The 19,418-nt window shown below is 53.0% G+C and overlaps 1 protein-coding gene across 6 annotated transcripts; it reads left to right on the top strand.

The window, feature by feature from the left end:
- Window positions 1–666: 666 nt before the first annotated feature.
- Window positions 667–12,937, top strand: LOC122463502. Of its 6 annotated transcripts, XR_006286938.1 has the most exons (5): window positions 667–1,138; window positions 2,150–2,263; window positions 3,483–3,748; window positions 4,186–4,326; window positions 4,887–5,142. XR_006286938.1 is itself a non-coding variant. In XM_043533778.1 (2 exons), the coding sequence occupies exons 1-2, from the start codon at window positions 1,106–1,108 to the stop codon at window positions 3,344–3,346; spliced, it is 1,230 nt and encodes a 409-aa protein (XP_043389713.1). In that variant the 5' UTR covers window positions 708–1,105; the 3' UTR covers window positions 3,347–3,441. The 6 variants fall into 6 exon arrangements, 1 of the variants encoding a protein (XP_043389713.1); XR_006286935.1 differs by having other exon boundaries at window positions 717–1,138; window positions 4,186–5,142; XR_006286936.1 differs by having other exon boundaries at window positions 728–1,138; window positions 3,483–4,326.
- The last annotated feature ends 6,481 nt before the right edge of the window (window positions 12,938–19,418 follow it).

Below are 19,418 nucleotides of genomic sequence, written 5' to 3'. Positions count from 1 at the left end.
AAGTTTTGGGGTTGGGACCCATATTTTTAGCGTGGCTAATTGGGAGCCTGCCTGGGCAGAACCTGCGGCTGACTAGGTGTGTGGTCGCCCTGACGGGGAAGCCTGTCGCCCGACGTAGGGAAGGCGCGCCGCGCACAGCGGCGAGCTGTCGGAGGACTGTTGCACGGGGGTGTTTTGGTCCGGTTATGTTTTGTGGGCGGTTTTGAAACTAGACCGCTGCCTTTTGGGGGGCCTTTTAAATGCGCCGTTGACGGAGCGCGCTGAGGCGTGTTATTACACGCGCTGCACGCGCGCTGTCTTGAGCGCGGCCCGGGGGAACGGGCAGGGGAGCAGTTGCCGCGCGCGGCGGTGCCTGGATTGGAGGGCAGCGTGGGGCCGGTCAGCGCGTGCTGATGATTGCGAGGAGAGCCGCTACGCGGCGGGGGCGGGGCGCTCGCTGTCTCGCGACTTGGGAAGCGCCGCGCTTCCGGCCTGCCCCGCGTTTTCTGACAGCTGATCTCCCCTGGGCCTAGTGACGTGACGTTTTCTAAAAGAGCTGATCTCCCATTGGGCGTAGTGAGGTGAGGTTTTCTGAAAGCTGATCTCCCATAGGGCCCTCACTAAGTGACGTTTTCAGACAGAGCTAATCTCCCATTGGGCCGTCACTAGGTGACGTTTTCTGAAAGCAATGGTGGGCGGAGCCGTCAGGGCCTTGTGTAGTCGGAGCTCAGTGCACGCCTGCGAGAGGCAGCTCGAGGCCGAGCGGCGCTGATTCCGGCTGCCTGGGCGGAGGAGCGGAGACCACAGCGGCGGGCGCTGCCGTCCTGCCTGACGAAAAGCCGCAGGTGGCGCCCGCTTGCGCGCCAGGTGTTTTCTGAGAGCCAATGGGCTGTCACTAGGTGACGTTTTCTGGAGCTGGCAGCCAATGGGCTGCCACTGCCTGGGGGCGGAGATCTCCGCAGGTGCCGCGGCTTAGAAGCGTCTCGAAGACCCGGGACGGTTCGGAGTCGCTGACCGGAAGGCGGGAAATCGCCAGGCTGGGGCGCGAGGATCCTGCGGGCAGCGAGCCGGCCGCAGGTCCGCGGGCGGGACCGGACTCCGTGGGTCGCGGCGGCTGCGTGGGGGGATGTTCGTGGCTGCAGAATCTGTTCCTGAGCGTGTGAGCGAAGGCGCTGTCCGCGGGCGGCCTGGGGGTTGCGCTGTTGTTGCACGGGGGGAGTGGGGAGCTGGGCTCTGGGTGAAGCCGTGTCAGGCCTGGGGGGGCGGGGTTCAGAGCTGGAGGTTAGGGTGGGGGTGAGGATGGGGCTACGGTTTTGGTCAAGGGGGTTAGGGTTGGGGACCAGGTTATAGGGTTATGGGTTAGCAATTATTGGTTCAGGTTGGGTTCTGGGTGGGGGGCGGGTTAAATCTTGGGGTTTGGGGTTTAGATTTTGGGGGGAGGGTTTGGCCATCAGCAGCATAGAAGTACGGGTGGCAATGGGGTGCCAAGCAATAGCGATGGATAAGTAGGGGGGTTTAGGTCGTTTTAGTGTCAGTAGCACGTTAGAGAGGGGGGAAGGGTCATGTTTGCTACAGGTGGCAAAAGTATTGGGGAAGAGGGTTGCAAGTTGACCCATCATAGTTAAGGCTAAGATTTTTGTCATGGTTATTTTTGATAAAAGTCATTCACATTAAACAAAAATTGATGGAAGCGCTGACCTGTCCCTGACTTTTACTAAAAATAACTGACAAAATGGGGAAGCAGGAGGCATCTACCACTTCTCTTGTGGCTCCTGGGTTCCCCCCATCACCCGTGGCTGTGGCTCCAGAGCCTCTGTGGCTGCTGGGAGCTGCAGGGTCTGCCCGTGATAGCTGGGAGGTGTGGGGTCCCCCTGTTGCCCATGGTGTCTGGGAGCTCCTGGATTCCTAAGAACATGAGAACAGCCATACTGGATCAGACCAGAGGTCCCTCCATCCCAATATCCTATCCCAATATCTGACAGTGGCCAATGCCAGGTGCCCCAGAGGGAATGAACAAAATGGGTAATTATCAGGTGATCCATTCCCTGTTGCTCACTGATAGCTTCTGGCAAACAGGCTAGGGACAGCATCCCTGCCCATCCTGGCTAATAGCCATTGGTGGACCTAGCTTCCATTAATTTATCTAGTTCTTTTTTGAACCCTGTTATAGTCTTGGCATTCACAACATTGCTCAGCTGGGAGCTCTGGTGTCCGACCGTGGCGGCTGGGAGCTGCGGAGTCCATCTGCAATGGCATGAGGCTGCGGCTTAACCCGCCACCCACGGTGACTGGGAACTCCAGGGTCTGCCTGCAGTGGTTGGGAGCTGGGGGGTTCCCTTTGTTGCCTGCAGTGGCTGAAGGCTGCCTGTGGAGGCTGGGAGCTCTGGGGTCCACCCATGGTGGCAGAGAGCTCTCGGGTGTGCTTGCAGCAGCTGGGAGCTGCGGGGTCCGTCTGCGGTGGCAGGGGCCTGTAGGAGTTCCCCCACCACCTATGGCTGCTGGGAGCTCCAGGGTCTGCGAAACTGTGGGGTCTATTTGTAATTATGCAGGGCTGCGGGGTCCCCACACCATCAATGGCTGTTTGGAATTCCTGGGTCCACACGCAGCAGCTGGGAGCTGCAGGGTCCGTACTCAGTGGTGTGGACCTGTGGGGGCTGTCCTGCTGCCCATGGTGCTGGGAGCTCCAGGGTCTGCCTGTGGGAGCTGTGGGGTTCCCCTGCAGTGGCTGGGAGCTGTGGGGCCCTGCCCCCGCCCACAGTGGCTGGGCGCTCCTGGGTCCCTCTGCCACATGTGGCAAATGGGAGTTCTGGGGTACACCTGTGGTGGCTGGGAGCTACGTGGTCCATCTGCAATGGCACGGGGCTGTGGAACTCCAGAGTCTGCCTGCAGCGGCTGGGAGCTGCAGGGTTCTGCTTCCTGCAGCGGCTGTGGCAGCTGGAAGCTGTGCCGCCCTACAGTTGGGGTCCCTCTGTCACATGCAGCAGCTGGGAGTTACAGGGGTGCATCTAAAATGGCATGGGTCTATGGGGTCCTCGTGTCACCTGTGGCTGCTGGGAATTCCAGGTTCTTCCCATGGTGGCTGGGACCTATAGGGTCCCCCACCTGCCTGCAGCGACTGGGGGCTGCCTGTGGCAGCTGGGAGCTCCAGGGTCCCCCTGTCACATATGGTGCCTGGGAGCTCTGGGGTGTGCCCACTGCAGCTGGGAGTTCTGGGGGGCTCCCGCTGCTCACAGTAGCTGGGAGCTGTGCAGTCCATCTGTTGTGGCATGGGCCTGGGGGAGCTCCCCTGCCACCCATGGCTGCTGGGAGCTGCAGGGGACCCCTGCCGCCAGCGGTGGCTGATAACTATGGGGCCCCCACTGGCTGATAGTTCCAGTGTTGCTGCCCCAGGGCTGAGGTGGAAAATCTCACTGAGATCTCTGGAAGTCACGAATTCTTTGATTCTGTGACCTCCATGATATAATCTTAGCTTTAATCATTGTTGACTCTCTGTCTTAATATAGGTCTGCTCTAGCGCAGATGAGACAGGGAAGACAGAAGCTCACACCCCGGCACAGGTTTGGGCAGCGATGGCTGTTGGGTTATTTGCTGTGCTTGCGGAGGACTTGTCCAGGCCAGTGGAGCAGCCCAGCCAGATGAGGACCTGAGCAGCCTGGACATCCCACTTGGCAGGAGCTGAGGAGCCCAAGAGTTCTGTCTGGTGATGGAGGAGGAGCAGCTGTGTATGTTGCTGAAATGATGTCTCTCTATCAAGTGTCTGAGTAGCAAGGTGCCTCCCTGAGAGCAGAGAGATGCTTCTTCTTTGCAAGGGATGGGTCCTGGGGAGGTTAATGGGCTAGGAGCATCACCCTGCTCCCCAAGATTGAATGTGAAGGAGGAAAACCTGCCTGCAACTAGGGACACTCTGTTATTCCCGGTCTGTTCTTCCAAGTCACTGGTGTGAGTCACTGGACAAAATATTGAGTACAGCCAAAGAAAACCATCTTCTGTTCCTTCAGAGGACCTGAGCATCCTGGCCGGGCATGGGATGGGATAGGGGTAGGGAGAGACCCGCAGGACTGTTGTCCCTTACCAGAGCTGATCACTTCAAGTGCTGGCTAGGCTGGTGGGGACTAGGGAAGGGGGCTCCAGGAAGCAGAAACCAGGTGACCCAACTGCCCATGTCTGTCCTCCACACCCCATTGATGACCTACGTTCTCTTTTCAGTTCCTAATGACGTTGGGCAGATGAGAGAATGGCCAACCTGGAGGAGAGACCAAGAGAAGGAGCAGCCACCCTGAGCCCATTCAGCGGAATGGAAACCAGACAGCGAGCTGTGGAGTAGGTGCAAATAGAAATTTACTTAAGGTAAGTATTGAAAGAGCGCTGGAAACGCTCTTGTCTATGGAGAGAAATGTGTTATGTTAGCATAGGGTGGGTCCATGAGAAAAAAGTCCTTGAATCTAACTGGGGCATATGAAGGTTGGTGGAGCCCCGGTTTCCCACTAAGGGAGTTGTCAGGGCCCCGGGAAGGGAAAGTATTAGTTTTCCTGAATTATGGTTATCTTCCAGGAAGGCAAATTGCCTGTAACCAAGAGGCTCAAGCCTCAGCTTTCTTCCTTCCACATCACTGGGTGTGAATAACTGGTCACTGCACTCAGCTCCTTGTCTGTACTGACTAGCTTCCTTCAGAAGACGTGAGCATTCTGATTAGGTACAGACCTCTTTGGGATAAAGGCAAGGGGAGGGGACAGTAGTCTGCTCTGCAGTGTGATTGCTTTGGGTGCAAGAGCAGCCAGGTGCCTCTTCAGTTAGCCATTGCTCTCTCGAGGAGTGTAGGAAAAATCCCTCTCGAATAGCAAGAGCCAGAGATAAATACCATTGCTGTCTCTGCCACTAACTTTTTCTTGGGTTGTGTTTTCTGCAAGGGAACACTTGTGGAGGATTAGTTCAGCTCCGTCCTGAGGTGGAGAGCAAAACTAGCCTGGCCTCAAGACAGATGCCAGGCAAGACCAGCGGGGAGCAAAGCAGCTGTTCTTGTCACTAAGATAAGTGTTTGTCTCCTAATGGCTGTGGTGACAGCCCTGATGACTACAGAGAGTACTTCCCTTGGCTGGGGCTAACTTCCAATAAAAGGTTCCCAACTAGCTCTGGGGGCAGGTGGAGGATTTCTCCATCTTGAGAGCTGCTGATCTTCCTTGGCAAATTCTAATGTGTATTTCTCCTGCAGCTCCCCACTGGGCCCTGATACCTCATGGGAGGAGTTGTCTTCTCTTGCCTGTGTTTCTAGATTGTGGTGACCTGGGCACTGCTTGGTGCAGCTGGATGTGTGTTCAGTGATTGATCAGTAGGATGTTTTTTGGTTTTTTTTGGTAACTTTTGCTTTTGCAATGACCCTAGTCAGGCCTAAAAATTTGTTCCCTAGAGTTACCCAGGCTTCTCCCATCCCATCCCTGTTGCAGCAGCCTAGTCCCCAGTAGGAAAAATTAGCTTAATGAATACTTGACTTTAAGTGAATTTTGTGTGTAGAACCTCTAGAGTTACAAACACCAGAGTTACATACCGACACGTCAAACACACACCTCATTTGGAACAGGAGATATGTAATCAGGCAGCAGCAGAGATTATTTTTAAAAAAAAAGGCAAATAGAGTACAGTAGTGTATTAAATGTAAACGATTTTAAAAGAAGGGAAGCTTTAAAAAAAGATTTGAAAAGGTAAGGAAACTGTTTCTGTGCTTGTTTTCATTTAAACTAAGATGGCTAAAAGCAGCATTTTTCTTCTGCATAGTAAAGTTTTAAAGCTGTATTCAATCTATGTTCAGTTGAAAGAACAGCCATAACATTTTGTTCAGAGTTATTCATGGGGTATTTGTAACGCTGAGGTTCTACTGTAATTGCTGGGGATCGGTCTATGCCTGCAAATGTTCAAAGGATATGCATCTAATGTTACGCACATCCATAAGTGTCTGCAGGATTAGGGCCAGTCCCTCCATGGACTCAGTTACATAAAGGACAGACCTTTGCTTCAGAGTTAGAGTTTCTCTTCAAGCTCATTTTTAAAAACCCCAGTTTATAAAGACTGCAGTATAAACAAGTTTTCTCGTGAAATGTTACTAAATTAGTGTTTGATGCTTTTAAGAGTAGCAAGAGCAGTAGCCTTGAAAGTGTGCGGAGTGACATTCACTGCCCCAATGCGCGGTCATTATATAACATCAGTCAGGCTACATGAGCTGCTCCGGAGGGTTTTTCATGCAGAAATTGAACGGAAAGAGGATATAATCCTCTGCATTTTACAAATGGGGAAACAAACACATCACAGTTGCAGGCTTTCTCCAAGGAGTAACGATGTAGTTGTCTTGGTGTTCAAAAAACTCAAAACAAAACCAAAAAAAGTTTGCATTGGTGGACTATGGAGTCTAGCCACTCCTTATTCACTTCCTCCATGCTATTCATGATTTTATAGACCTCTCTCATATCCCCCTTAGTCATCTCTTTTCTAAATTGAACAGTGCCAGTATTTTTAATCTCTCCTCCTATGGAAGTTTTTTCATACCCATAATCATTGCTGTTGCCCTTCTCTGCACCTTTTCCAATTTTAATACATCTGTTTTGAGATAGGGCGACCAAAACTGCCCGCAGTAATCAATGTGTGGGTGTACCATGGATTCATATAGTTGCATTATGATATTTTCTGTCTTGTTTACTTTACTAATGGTTCCGAACCTTCTGTTAGATCACTGTGCAGTGGCAGTCTAAAAAGAACATGAGGGCCTTCCGTTACATACCACAGTTAGCAGTTATGCAATTTTGTATACGAGTTCCTTCAGAACTCTTGGGTGAATACCCTCAGATCCTGGTGACTTATTACTATTTAATCAATTTGTTCCAAAACATCCTCTATTGACACCTCAGTCTGGGATAGTTCTTCAGATTTGTCACCTAGCAGGAATGGCTCAGATGAGGGAATCATATCCTCTGCAGTGAAGACCAATGCAAATAATTCAATTAGCTTCTCTGCAATGGCCTTGTCTTCCTGGAGTGCTCCTTTAGCACCTTGATCATCCAGTAGCCCCACTGATTGTTTGTCAGGCTTCCTGCTTCTGATGTACTTAAAATAATTTTGCAGTTAGTTTTTCTGTCTTTTGCAAGTTGCTTTTCAAATTCTTTTTTGGCCTAGCTAACTCTACTTTTGTATAGTCAGATCTATAAGAGATCTATATATTATCACAGAGAGGGACTCTCCCACTATGCCCCATCATAGCAGTTCTTGCTCACAACCTATTAACTTCTGGAAAGAGACTTAACTATCTTGAAAAAGTTGACAGCGAAGAGTTACAAAGGGACCTCAGAAAACTGGGTGACTGGGCAACAAAATGACAGATAAAGTTCAGTGTTGATTAGCTGTTCCCATGCAAGAAAAAAATCTTGGAGTCATAGTGGATAGTTCTTTGCAAACATCTGTTCAATGTGCAGCAGCACAGAAAAGCCAATAGGATGTTAGGAACTATTAGGAAAGGGAAAAATAATAAAACAGAAAATACCATAAGGCCACTATGTAAATCTTTGATATGCCCACACCTTGAATACTGCATACAGTTCTAGTTACCCCATCTCACAAAAGATATATTAGCTTTGGAAAAGGTGCAGGGAAGGGCGTCCACCACAACAAATGGAACCACTTCCGTGGGAGGAAAGATTAAAAAGGCTGGGACTGGTCAGCTTCGAAAAGAGACAATTAAGGGGGGTTATGACAGAGGTCCATGAAATCAGCAATGGTGGGGAGAAAGTGAATAAGGAGGTGTTCTTTACCCCTCTCGTAACATAAGAACCAGGGGGCCACCCAATGAAATTAATAGGCAGCAGGTTTAAATGAAGCTAAAGGAAGTACTTCTTCACACAACACAGTCAACCTGTGGAGCTCATTGCCAGGGGATGTTGTGAAGGCCAAAAATATAACTGGGTTCAAAAAGAATTAGCTAAGTTCCTGGAGGATAGGTCTATCAACGGCTCTCAAACAAGATGGTCAGAGATGCAACCTCATGCTTTGGAGTGCCCCTAAACCTTCAACTGCCAGAAGCGTCTGGCACTGGCCACTATGATAGACAGGAATACTGGACTAGACGGACCATTGGTATGACCAGGTATGAGTGTGCTTATTGTCTAATCCCCCTGAAACTCCCCCCTACAGCCCAGGTGTAGGTGTCTGCATCCTTCCCCAAAACCCCTTGTATTCCCAAAACCCCTCCCTGACACTGAACCCCCAAATGCTTGTACACCTGGTGCCTGCCCCTACTCCTCATGGCAGCCCAAGGCAGAGAAAGCAGACATCATGTGGAGAGCCTTCAACAGAGCCAGGTACTGGCTAATGACCCCGCAGGCTCCCATGCTCAGTTGCATGCACGCTCTTCCCCTGCGTCCCCTCAGTGTCCCATGGGGCTGAGCAGGATCTATCTGCTTATGGGCATGGTCTCTGCCGTACTGGGAAGGATGTGTACTGCCTGCCAGGCTCAGTGGGCCGCTCCTCCCACCCCCTGTCTTTGTAGAGAGTTTGGGCTTAGAAGAAGTGCTGCTGGGACTAGTGCTGCCCAGACCTATATTATCACCCCCAGCTCCATTACTGCAGCACCCAAAAGCCTCGCTCAGGTCCAAGTCTCATTGTGCTGAGCATTGCATGGACAATCAGAGAGACAGAGGGATGCATATGGAGATGAGTGTGTAAGGAATGTGGATGGAGGGATGTATATGGCATACAGGGGGTTGGACAGAGGGCTGATGGGATGGATGGTGATGTCACAGGCTGCTAGTTTGGTGGGTTCAGCTCATGGCTGCTGGTTTGTCACCTCTCGGCCCCTGTTTCCTGCAACATCCACCCAGCAGAACCTGGCCTTGCAGCGCTACACGTGTGCTACATGCAGTGCGCAACCTGCTGCTCAGGGATGTACAAGCATGCGGTCTCCCGGCTGCTGAACCGCCTGCTCCAAAGCCTGCCGCAGGTCTCACCTTCCTTGGGCAGCAAGACCCTGGCCAGGGTGGCCCCTCAAACCTCCTCACATCATGTACGCAGAGCAGGCTACTAAGCACAGAGACACCATCTTCTCTGTAGCACCATGGCACTGTTACACCATAGTGACTACCTGCAGGGGACAAAACTGGCTCAATGGGGTGGGCAAAGCTGGGATGGGGCTGTAGCATCACAAACTGCTCAATGTCCCAATTTCCTACTACTGGGAGTTACTGATACCTAGATTTTGGGGAGGGGAAGGCGGGGGCTGTCCTGCCACACTTGCTACACCACAATTTCCCATCGCTGGGTCCAGGGGTGGGAGTTGTCGGAGTTTTGACTTCCGTGAAATCTTTATTTTAAATTGGGACACTCATAAAATGAGATTTTTCTGCCTGCCACGGACACTGCACCCCTGGAAGGGGACAGTGCAGGGAACAGGCCTATGGCTGACAGACCCTCGGGCTGGGTACAGTCGTCGCGGGCCCCTCTCCCCAGGAAGCCCCGCACTCCTGGACTCACCGTGGCTGCATGTGGGGGAGGTCATGATGCCTTCCACTCCAGACACCTTCAAAGCTGCTAGGGGGCTCATTGAGATAGCGGTGCCCAGGTCTCCAACTACGAGGACTCCACTCCCTCGAAGCACGGCACTGTCCGGGGCAAACTGACCGTGTTCGGCCTGTCTGCCCCCCAACCAGAATCTCTGTGCCGTTCGGAGTCCCGACGCCGCTCTGAGTCCTGGCATCACACCTGTGCCCTGCGCTGGTCCGACTCGTGGCATTGGTCTCGCAGCCCCAACCTTCGGAACCGCTCCCACTCGAGGTGTTCGTCGGCAGATAAGTCGTGGTCCCACTCTGTGACCTCGCGGCGCTCTCAGCACCGGCCTCAGCCTGCACCTTCCAGGCGTCGCCCGACGGACCAGCACCACTCTACATAACGGCACTGCACCCCATCCGGGCACCGTTCTACCTCGCGGCACTGCTCCATTCCCGCTCATGGCACCGCTTCCGCTCCTGGCACATGTCCCTGCTTCGACACCGTCCTCGATTGCAGCACTGCTCTACATCGAGGCACCAGTCCTCATCCAGGCGCTGCTCCACGTTGCAGCACTGCTCTACTTCACGGCACCACTCCACTCCCCACAGTCTCTCCCCACAGCGACACCATCCTGCACCACGGTACAGATCAACGTCGAGACCCCGCTACCATTCACAGCACCCATCCCGTCTGTCGGAGGACGATGCCTCCCTTGTGCAGTCCCACACTGCCCCCTCCTCTCCTGCCCCCCTTGGGCTGTCCCTCTCGAGATTGCCCTCGATCAGGCAGGGCATCGGGGGTGTCTGAGGCACCCAGATCAAGGCCGTGGAGCCTAAGGCAGGACGTATCAGCACCCCAGTGGCAATTCTGGACCCCTTGGGCATACCATCAGGCCCAGGGTCCCTCTCCTGGCATTCCTCCGCCTTCCCGTTCAGGATCTCGCCTCCCAGAGGCAACTCTCAGCCCTAGGACCCACCACAAAACCTGGACCCAGCCCCACATCCTCCTGTGGCGGCTACACCCAGTGCTCATGAGGACCCGGTCCCTGAGGATCAAGAGGCAGCCACGGAACTGATCCGTTACACCACAGGTGCAAGGCCTCTGCCACCTCCCCCTGCAAGGTCCCCCACACAGAAATCCGCTCCCTGTAAATGGCCTCTCCCTGCTCTCTGAGGGCTCTGACTACCCAAGCACGTAATACATAATTTCAGGGAAGCAGACAAGTCCCATCAGCTCTAGATTGCATCCACTAGACTAGAGACAGCAGCAACAATAAGTCACTTCCTTCCACCCCCATCCACCTGTAAGTCTATACCTAACATGAGCCATCTAGGCACAGAGCTATTGACACTCAAGTCTGCATCCCCACAGCTTTCTACACCTGCCTATATCCAATGAAGGGAGATAGTAGAAGGGTCTTTGGCTGATAATTGTCTGGGAGTGTCCCCCTCCTCCCCATGACTAAATGTGAAGGAGGGTGACCTGTGTGCAAATAGAGATGCTCTGTAGTTTCTGGTTCCATGTCATCTGGTGTGAGTCACTGAACAACACATTGTTCGCCAGTTCAGTACTCAATCATTCCTTTCTTCAGAGAACCAGAGCATCCTGGCAGGCATGGCTGTCGTGGGCTGAGGGTGTGGAGAGACCTGGGTGGCTATAGTTCCTTATGAGAGATGAGCATTTTAGGCCTTGGGTAGGCTGGAGAGATATAGAGAAGGGAGTCCAGTGAGCAGAGCCAGGTGACGTGTGTGTCTGTCTGTCTAAGGCAAGCACTGGTGGATGGAAGACTAACTTACAAGTGAGTTCTCTCTCTCTCTCTCTCTCTCTCTTTTCAGTTCCTATTGATTTTGAGTAGTTGAGAGAATGACCAACCTGTGGCTGAGACCATCCAGGGAGATGGAAACCAGACAGTGATCTACGGAGGAAGAGCAAATAAAAATCTGCTTAAGTTAAGTATTGAGGGAGGGCTCCAAAAACTCTTGTCAGCATGGGGTGGGTCCCTGAGAAAAGGCCTTTGCATCTCTCTGGGACATGATATGCTTGGGGGAGCCCTTTGTGCCCTCTCAGGGAGTTGTCCAGTGCTATGAAGTCTTCCTGAAGTATGGTAACTTTGTGGAGAGCAACATCCCTGTAACCAGAGATGCTCAGTCCTCATCTCTGTTCCTTCTACATCACTGGGTGAGCTTTCCTGGTCACACCACTCTAGTTCTCCTCTCTATCAACTCTGGCTTGCTTCAGAGGACGTGAGTGGGGGGGGCCCCGAGAGTAGCCCTTGGCATGTGTTTCTGACCACCAGGGTGCACCACCCAGGGCAGGTGGAGGGTCCAGGGCTCAGCACAGCATCCTGGACTGACGTGCTCTGGCCCGGGCTCCTGGGTTCTGCTCCCTGAGGGCTGTGCTGGCCCCACAGCCAGGTCCTGGGTGGCTCTCATGGGCTGTGAGCGGTCAAAGGGCAGGAGGGAGCTGAGGAGCAGCTGCAGCCCCAGGGTCCCAAGCAGCAGGAGGACAAGATGGGGAAGCTCTGCAGCTGTCTGCACCATGACATCAGCTAATGCAGCAGCCGCCTCACCCTGCCCGACTCTGGTTTCTGGCCTCTGACGTAGCCATGGGCCAGGGCCTTGGAGGGGGCAGGGCCGGCTCTAGGTTTTTTGCCACCCCAAGCAAAAAACTTGCTGCTCCAAGAGTGCAACTACCCAAGCAAAAAAAAAAGGGGGGGGTGCCACCCACAATGCCACCCCTGGAATTGTGCCGCCCCAAGCTAGAGCTGGTCCTGGAGCAGGGGCTGGCACTTCACTGAGGAGGAGCAAGGGGTGGAGCCATAGGGAGGGGCAGAGTCTCATGGCAAGTGGGGTTGCAGCTGCCACAATTTTCTGTCTATTCCCCCCCCACCCCCTCAACCACCACCGGAAGAGGCTGGGGCTGCGGGGGATGTTACTGTTCTTCTCTGACAAACACTCTGTGCATTACCTTGTCTGCCCTCTGGGTGTCACTGCTGCTCCATGGAAGAGACACTCCATGCATTACCTCTTTCTCGCCACTGGTGTCATTGCTGCTCCAAGGCAGATGCACTCTGTGCATTATCCTCACTGGTCACCCACCGGGTGTGTCTGCTGCTCCAGGGCAGATTCATTCTATGATTTACCCTGACTGACCACCAACTGTCACAGCTGATCCTGGGGAAACAGTCTGTTCATTATCCTGACTGGCCACTGGGTGTCACTGCTGCTCCAGCGGACACCGGTGCATTACCCTGACTGGCCTCTAAGATAAATGTGTGGTAAAGGCTGAGTACAGACTCCTGCTTCCCTCTAGCTGCAGCTTAGTTTCTAATAAAAGGTTTCCTGCTCATTCTGGGTGCAGGGGGAGAATTTCCCCATCTTCATAGAATATTAGGGTTGGAAGAGACCTCAGGAGGTCATCTAGTCCAATCCCTTGCTCAAAGCAGGACCAAACCCAACTAAATCATCCCAGCCAAGGCTTTGTCAAGCCGGGCCTTAAAAACCTCTAAGGATGGAGATTCTACCACCTCCCTAGGTAACCCATTCCAGTGCTTCACCACCCTCCTAGTGAAAAAGCTTTTTCTAATATCCAACCTAAACCTCCCTGTCATAAATATAAAGGGAAGGGTAAACACCTTTAAAATCCCTCCTGGCCAGAGGAAAAACCCTTCCCCCTGTAAAGGGGTAAGAAGCTAAGATAACCTTGCTGGCACCTGACCAAAATGACAAATGAGGAGACAAGATACTTTCAAAAGCTGGAGAGAGGGAAAAACAAAGTCTCAGTCTCTCTCTCTCTCTCTCTCTCTGTGATGCTTTTGCCGGGAACAGAACAAGAAAGGAGTCTTAGAACTTAGTAAGTAATCTAGCTAGAGATGCGTTAGATTGTTTTCTTTAAATGGCTGAGAAAATAAGCTGTGCTGAATGGAATGTAGATTCCTGTCTTTGTGTCTTTTTGTGACTTAAGGTTTTTCCTAGAGGGATTCTCTGTTTTGAATCTGATTACCCTGTAAGGTATTTACCATCCTGATTTTACAGAGGTGATTCTTTTTCCTTTTTTTTCTATTAAAATTCTTCTTTTAAGAACCTGATTGTTTTTTTCATTGTTCTTGAGATCCAAGGGTTTGGGTCTGTGTTCACCTATGCAAATTGGTGAGGATTTTTATCAAGCCTTCCCCAGGAAAGGGGGTGTAGGGTTTGGGGAGGATTTTGGGGGGAAAGATGTTTCCAAGCGGGCTCTTTCCCTGTTATATATCTGTTAGATGCTTGGTGGTGGCGGCAGCGATAAAGTCCAAGGGCAAAAGGTAAAATAGTTTGCACCTTGGGGAAGTTTTAACCTAAGCTGGTAAAAATAAGCTTAGGGGGTTTTTCATGCAGGTCCCCACATCTGGACCCTAGAGTTCAGAGTGGGGAAGGAACCTTGACACTCCCCCACTGCAACTAGAGACCACTGCTTCTTGTTCTGTCATCTGCCACCACTGAGAACAGCCTAGCTCCATCCTCTTTGGAACCCCCCCTTAAGGTAGTTGAAGGCTGCCATCAAATCCCCCCTCTCTCTTTTCTTCTTCAGACTAAATAACCTCCGTTCCCTCAGCCTTTCCTTGTAAGTTATGTGCCCCAGCTCTCAGCTGGACTCTCTCCAATTTGTCCACATACCTTCTGAAGTGGGGGGACCAAAACTGGATGCAATACTCCAGGTGTGGCCTCACCAGTGCTGAATAGAGGGGAATAATCACTTCCCTCTATCTGCTGGCAGTACTCCTACTAATACAGCCCAATGAGCTGTTGGTCTTCTTTGCTGCTGACTCATATCCAGCTTCTCGTCCACTAGCAATCCCCAGGTGCTTTTCCGCAGAACTTCTGCTTAGTCAGTCTGTCTCCAGCCTGTAGTGGTGCACAGGATTCTTCCTTCCTAAGTACAGGACTCTGCACTTGTCCTTGTTGAACCTCATCAGATTTCTTTTGGCCCAATCCTCCAATTTGTCTAGGTCACTCTGGATCCTATCCGTACCCTTCAGCATATCTACCTCTCCCCCCACCTTAGTGTCATCTGCGAACTTGCTGAGGGTGCATTTAATCCCATCATCCAGATCATTGATAAAGATGTTGAACAAAACTGACACCTGGGGCACTCCGCTTGATACCAGCTGCCAACTACACATCGAGCCGTTGATCACCACCCATTGAGCCTGCTTTCTGTCCACCTTATAGTCCATTCATCTAATCCATACTTTAACTTGCTGGCAAGAATATTATGGGAGATCTTATCAAAAGCTTTGCCAAAGTCAAGATATAAAAATTTTATTAAAGTTAATGTTTAAAATCAAATTTATACAAGTTCAGAGGGAAGATACTGTACATCTGGTATCAGGTTTGGGTTATAGGGGATTTCAGGTATCGGTTACAAGGTTCACAAGGTACATACATATCACATAACCAGCATAGATCCAGATTGGGGTGCGGGAGTTTTTAAAACGTCAGTGGATTAGTAGGCTCAGGTACGCCACCCATGGAATGTATTATGAGTCCAAGTCAGTAGTGGTGTAGAGAATAAGTACATGGGTGGGGTGTGTCCCTCGGTTCATCACGGAAGGAAGTGGTTATATCCCTAGTCAGTGGTCTTGGTTACTCGACCTGGTACTGGCGGTGTCCTGTGATGTTCCGTGTAGATGTCTCAGGACCACCTGATGGTGTTGGACACCATGAGCCATCTCATGGCCAGAAGTAGCGTCAACCGACTCCGCATGCTCTCAGTACTGGCTCGTTGTGGGGGGCCCATGTGCCCAGGGCTCCCACGATCAGGGCTTGGATCTGGACCTCATAGCCCTGGGCTCTCAGGCTGTTGGCCAGTGGGGTGTACTTCAACGCCTTCTTTGCTCAGGCCTCGTGGAAGGCCGGTGACCTGTTTTCAAATGGCACCGTGACATCTACCATGAGGACCTTCTTCTTTTCTGCGTCGGTCACAACGATGTCGGGTCGCAGTTGGCTGCCCGTTCCGGGGATGGCGGAGTTGACAGTGATCTTCCCAGGGGCGGCGGGATGGCTTTCACCAGCCGGTTCTCGATGGTGGTGTGGCAGTGCCGCCAGGCTCTGGAGCGGTATTTGCACTCACACAAAATGTGGGACAAGGTCTCACTGGCGTAGCCGCACTTCCTGCACTGCTTGTCCCGGTTGCCGTGGCGGATGGCTCCGTTGAGGGGAACGCAGTTGAGTCGGGCCCGGTGGACGAAGCACCAGTCAGCGAACCTGGTGAAGCTGCCCCCGGGGAGGAAGTGGTTGCTGACGTCCCACTTGCTGGACACCTCCAACACCTTGCCCTGGTCCAGCTTCCACTTGAGGTTTTTGGCATAGTGGCAGTGGATGGCGTCTTTCAGGGTCCTTTCCAGCATCATTCTGGTGATCGGGGTGACAATGGTGTGGTCCGGGGTCTTTAGGAGCGGCATCAATATTCCCAGCTCCCAGTGCTCCTCGCACCACTTCCAGTGGCAGCCGATCCTCTTTTCTAGGCATCTCGAGGCATTGCGGGCGTGGGACCAGAGAGAGGACAGGTCCCCCCGGCCCTCCAGTGCTCAGCCTCCAGGGAGCCGCTGAGGTAAGTGGCAAAGTCCTGCTCATAGGGGGCCCTGGCGATGCGTTTCCTGACCACGTCCTGTACGGCTTCCTCCACGATGCTCCTCACTGTTGGGTTCGGGCATGTCAGGAGGCAGAAGGTTGCCCATCCGAGGTACATTGGTGCTGCCCTTCATGTGAGAAATGTAGATGATGTTGGTGCTGGCCTGTCACGGAGTGTTGGGGAGTCAGGGCCCTGCACCCCCCTCTTCCTGCAAATACCCGTGGCTCCCTCCATTTCCCCAGACTGCTCCAAACTGAAACCCCCTCCAGCAGTCTCACCCAGCCTCCCCCCGGCTCCTCTTCCAGCCTTTGTCCAGTTTCCTGGGCAAAGGTGTCACCTGGTCCCAACCCCCTCCTGGCTCAGGTTACAGGCTCCTGTATTATCCCTCAAGTGAAGCCACCCCCTGCTATCCCATCCCCAATGTAGACAGTCCCAGTAAAACTCCCCTGCAACATCCCCAGGTCAATCCTTCCTGCTCCGTCACATGGCCCTCTGGGGAAGGTAGAGCCATTTCCTCACCAGCTACCTGATGGTGCTTTCGGCTTTGTTCACGGGCACCTTGGTTACGGCCAATCCCCTGAGGACAAAGGAGATGCGGGTGATCAGGAAGGTATTGAGGGTGTTGATCTTTTGCTAGGGGGTGAGCAGGAAGGAGTCGATTTGGGCTGTGTCCCGCAGGATCTCTGCAGTGGTGTCTTCGGGGCTGTCAAGGTTCCTTCCCCACTCTGAACTCTAGGGTACAGATGTGGGGGCCTGCATGAAAGGCTCCCTAAGCTTATTCTTACCAGCTTAGGTTAAAAGCTGCCACCACCAAAGTGTTACACAAAGAACAGGGGAAGTGCCCACTTGGAAACGTTCTCCGCCTCTCCCCCCAATATCCCCCCCAAGCACTGCACCCCCTTTCCTGGGGAAGGCTTGATAAAAATCCTCACCAATTTGCATAGGTGAACACAGACCCAAACCCTTGGATCTTAAGAACAATGAAAAGCAATCAGGTTCTTAAAAGAAGAATTTTAATTGAAGAAAAAGTAAAAGAATCACCTCTGTAAAATCAGGATGGTAAATACCTTACAGGGTAATCAGATTCAAAACATAGAGAATCCCTCTAGGCAAAACCTTAAGTTAACAAAAGAGACAAAAACAGGAATATACATTCCATTCAGCACAACTTATTTTATCAGCCATTTAAACAAAACAGAATCTAACTCGTATCTAACTAGATCGCTTACTAATGTTTTACAGGAGTTCTGACCTGCATTCCTGCTCTGGTCCCGGCAAAAGCATCACACAGACAGAGAGAACCTTTGTTTCTCCCCCGCAGCTTTGAAAGTATTTTATCTCCTCATTGGTCATTTTGGTCAGGTGCCAGCGAGGTTATCTTAGCTTCTTACCCCTTTACAGGTGAAAGGGTTTTTCCTCTGGCCAGGAGGGATTTAAAGGGGTCTACCCTTCCCTTTATATTTATGATGGGGGGGGGGTCTGTCGGACGTGGAGCCCTGTGGGTGTGCCCAGGTGTTGGTATACCTCTCCCTCTTCAGGGGAGGCCATGGGCTCGCCCTGGATCAGGAACCATGACGCCCAGACCGGAGCCCTGGCACCACCGTTGACGTGGGGAGAGGCACACTTTTTGGGGTTGAAGTAGAGGCCCATCCTCTCAGCGACTCGGCTGGCAATGTCGAGCATCCGCTGGAGGCTTTCCGAGCTGTCGGCAACCAGGGCCAGATCATCCACGTAGGCCAGGATGCTGATTCTCTTGCTGTGCAGGTCGAAGCTGGTCGGGCTGCTGGAGATGGCTCGGATGAGTAATTCCATGGCCAGATTGAAGATGATGGGGCTGAGGGGGCAGCCCTGTTTCACGCCGCAGCAGATGGGGATGGCGTCCGTCTCTCCCGCCGTGGCGCGGATGGTGGTGGTGCAGTCCTTGTAGAGGTCCCGGAGGATCTGGATTAAGGTCTCTGGCATCCCGAACTCTCCCAGGGTGGCGAAGATGTGATGGTGGGGTATGGACCCGAAAGCATTGGTCAGGTCGAGCCATGCTATGGTGCACTGCCTCCTGGCTGCCTGGGTGGCCGTCTGAAGAAGGAAGTTGTGCTCGTAGCATCCCTCGCAGGACATGAAGCCCTTCTGTAGCTGAGCTGACGGCACCCCCGCACACTGACCAGTCCGTGATCCTTGCTGCGAGGCAGCTAGCATGCAGCTTGTAGATAGTGGAGCAGAGGGAGATGAGCCTCCAGTTGCCAGAGTCATCTCGTTCGCCTTTTTTGTGGATGGGCACGGTCATGGATATTCTCCAGGAGCAGGGAGTGCAGCAGAACTGCTTGCATTTGTTAAAGATGGCAGCAAGGACCAAGCAGCCAGGGTCTTGCTCCTTCAGCAGGTGGTAGCGGATGCCATCTTTTCCAGGGGCGGTGTTTTTGGTCCTCGTCAGCCTCACCAGCACCTCCTGCAGGGAAAAATCTCACTCCAGGTCCTCCGTGAGGTTGATCTGTGGTAGCGGGAGAAGGCACTCTGGGCGTGTCACGTCGGTCTGGGCCTCGCGATCAAACACATCCTTGAAGTAGGAGTAGAGCCTCTCGGACTGGATGGCTCAGTAGGAGGACGTCCCGTTGAGGATCTCCCTCATGGCTTTCGGGCGGTTCGTCCTGTGTAGTTTCTGAATACGAGATGCGGCCGCCGGATGATGCGGCGGAGATGCGGTCAGTCTGTCCATCAGGGTGTCAAAGTTTTCAAAGTTGTCAGCCTTTGCCAGCTCTTCCGTACAGGTGGATTGCCACGGCGTGGCGACCCTCGCTCGTGGCCGTTGCTCCTCCTGCTGCGTTGTCTTCGCAGGTTCAGGTGCTGCGGGGACGGTCTGTGGCATTGTTGTCTCTCGGACTGGAGAGCGGTGTTCAAGTGGATTTTGAGGCAGGGCTGCTGGTGCAGTGGGAGGGCAGCTGTCAGTGTCTCCGAGACAGCGCTGGATCTTCTGGGAGGGAGTGGGGTTCTGGAAGCACCGGTGTTGGACTTTGGGGGGATGCGGTCGTGTCTGGAAGCACTGGGAACGGTTCTGGTTCTCCTGCGGGCAGTATCCTGCTGGGGGGTCCTCGGTGGGGCATGGGATTTTTGGCGGTCAGGGTCTCGCTGGCCAACCCTGGAGGAGGTGTTCGGTCTCCCGGGGCGGGGTCTGCTCGTGGGATCTGGGAGCTGTGGGAGGCTCCTTCGTTGGCTGGATCTCACCGGGCCGTCTGGGGTGGGGGGTGCTAGTTACTCCTGCAGCAGGGCGGTATGAGGTTACCTGTGGGGGAGCGCTGCCCCGTCTCGTATTCGTGTTG

The sequence above is a fragment of the Chelonia mydas genome, chromosome 21 (assembly GCF_015237465.2).
Source record: "Chelonia mydas isolate rCheMyd1 chromosome 21, rCheMyd1.pri.v2, whole genome shotgun sequence".
NCBI classification, from domain to species: Eukaryota; Metazoa; Chordata; order Testudines; family Cheloniidae; genus Chelonia; species Chelonia mydas.
The sequence above is the reverse complement of the archived record's forward strand: the minus strand, read 5'-3'. Positions and strand labels throughout refer to the sequence as shown.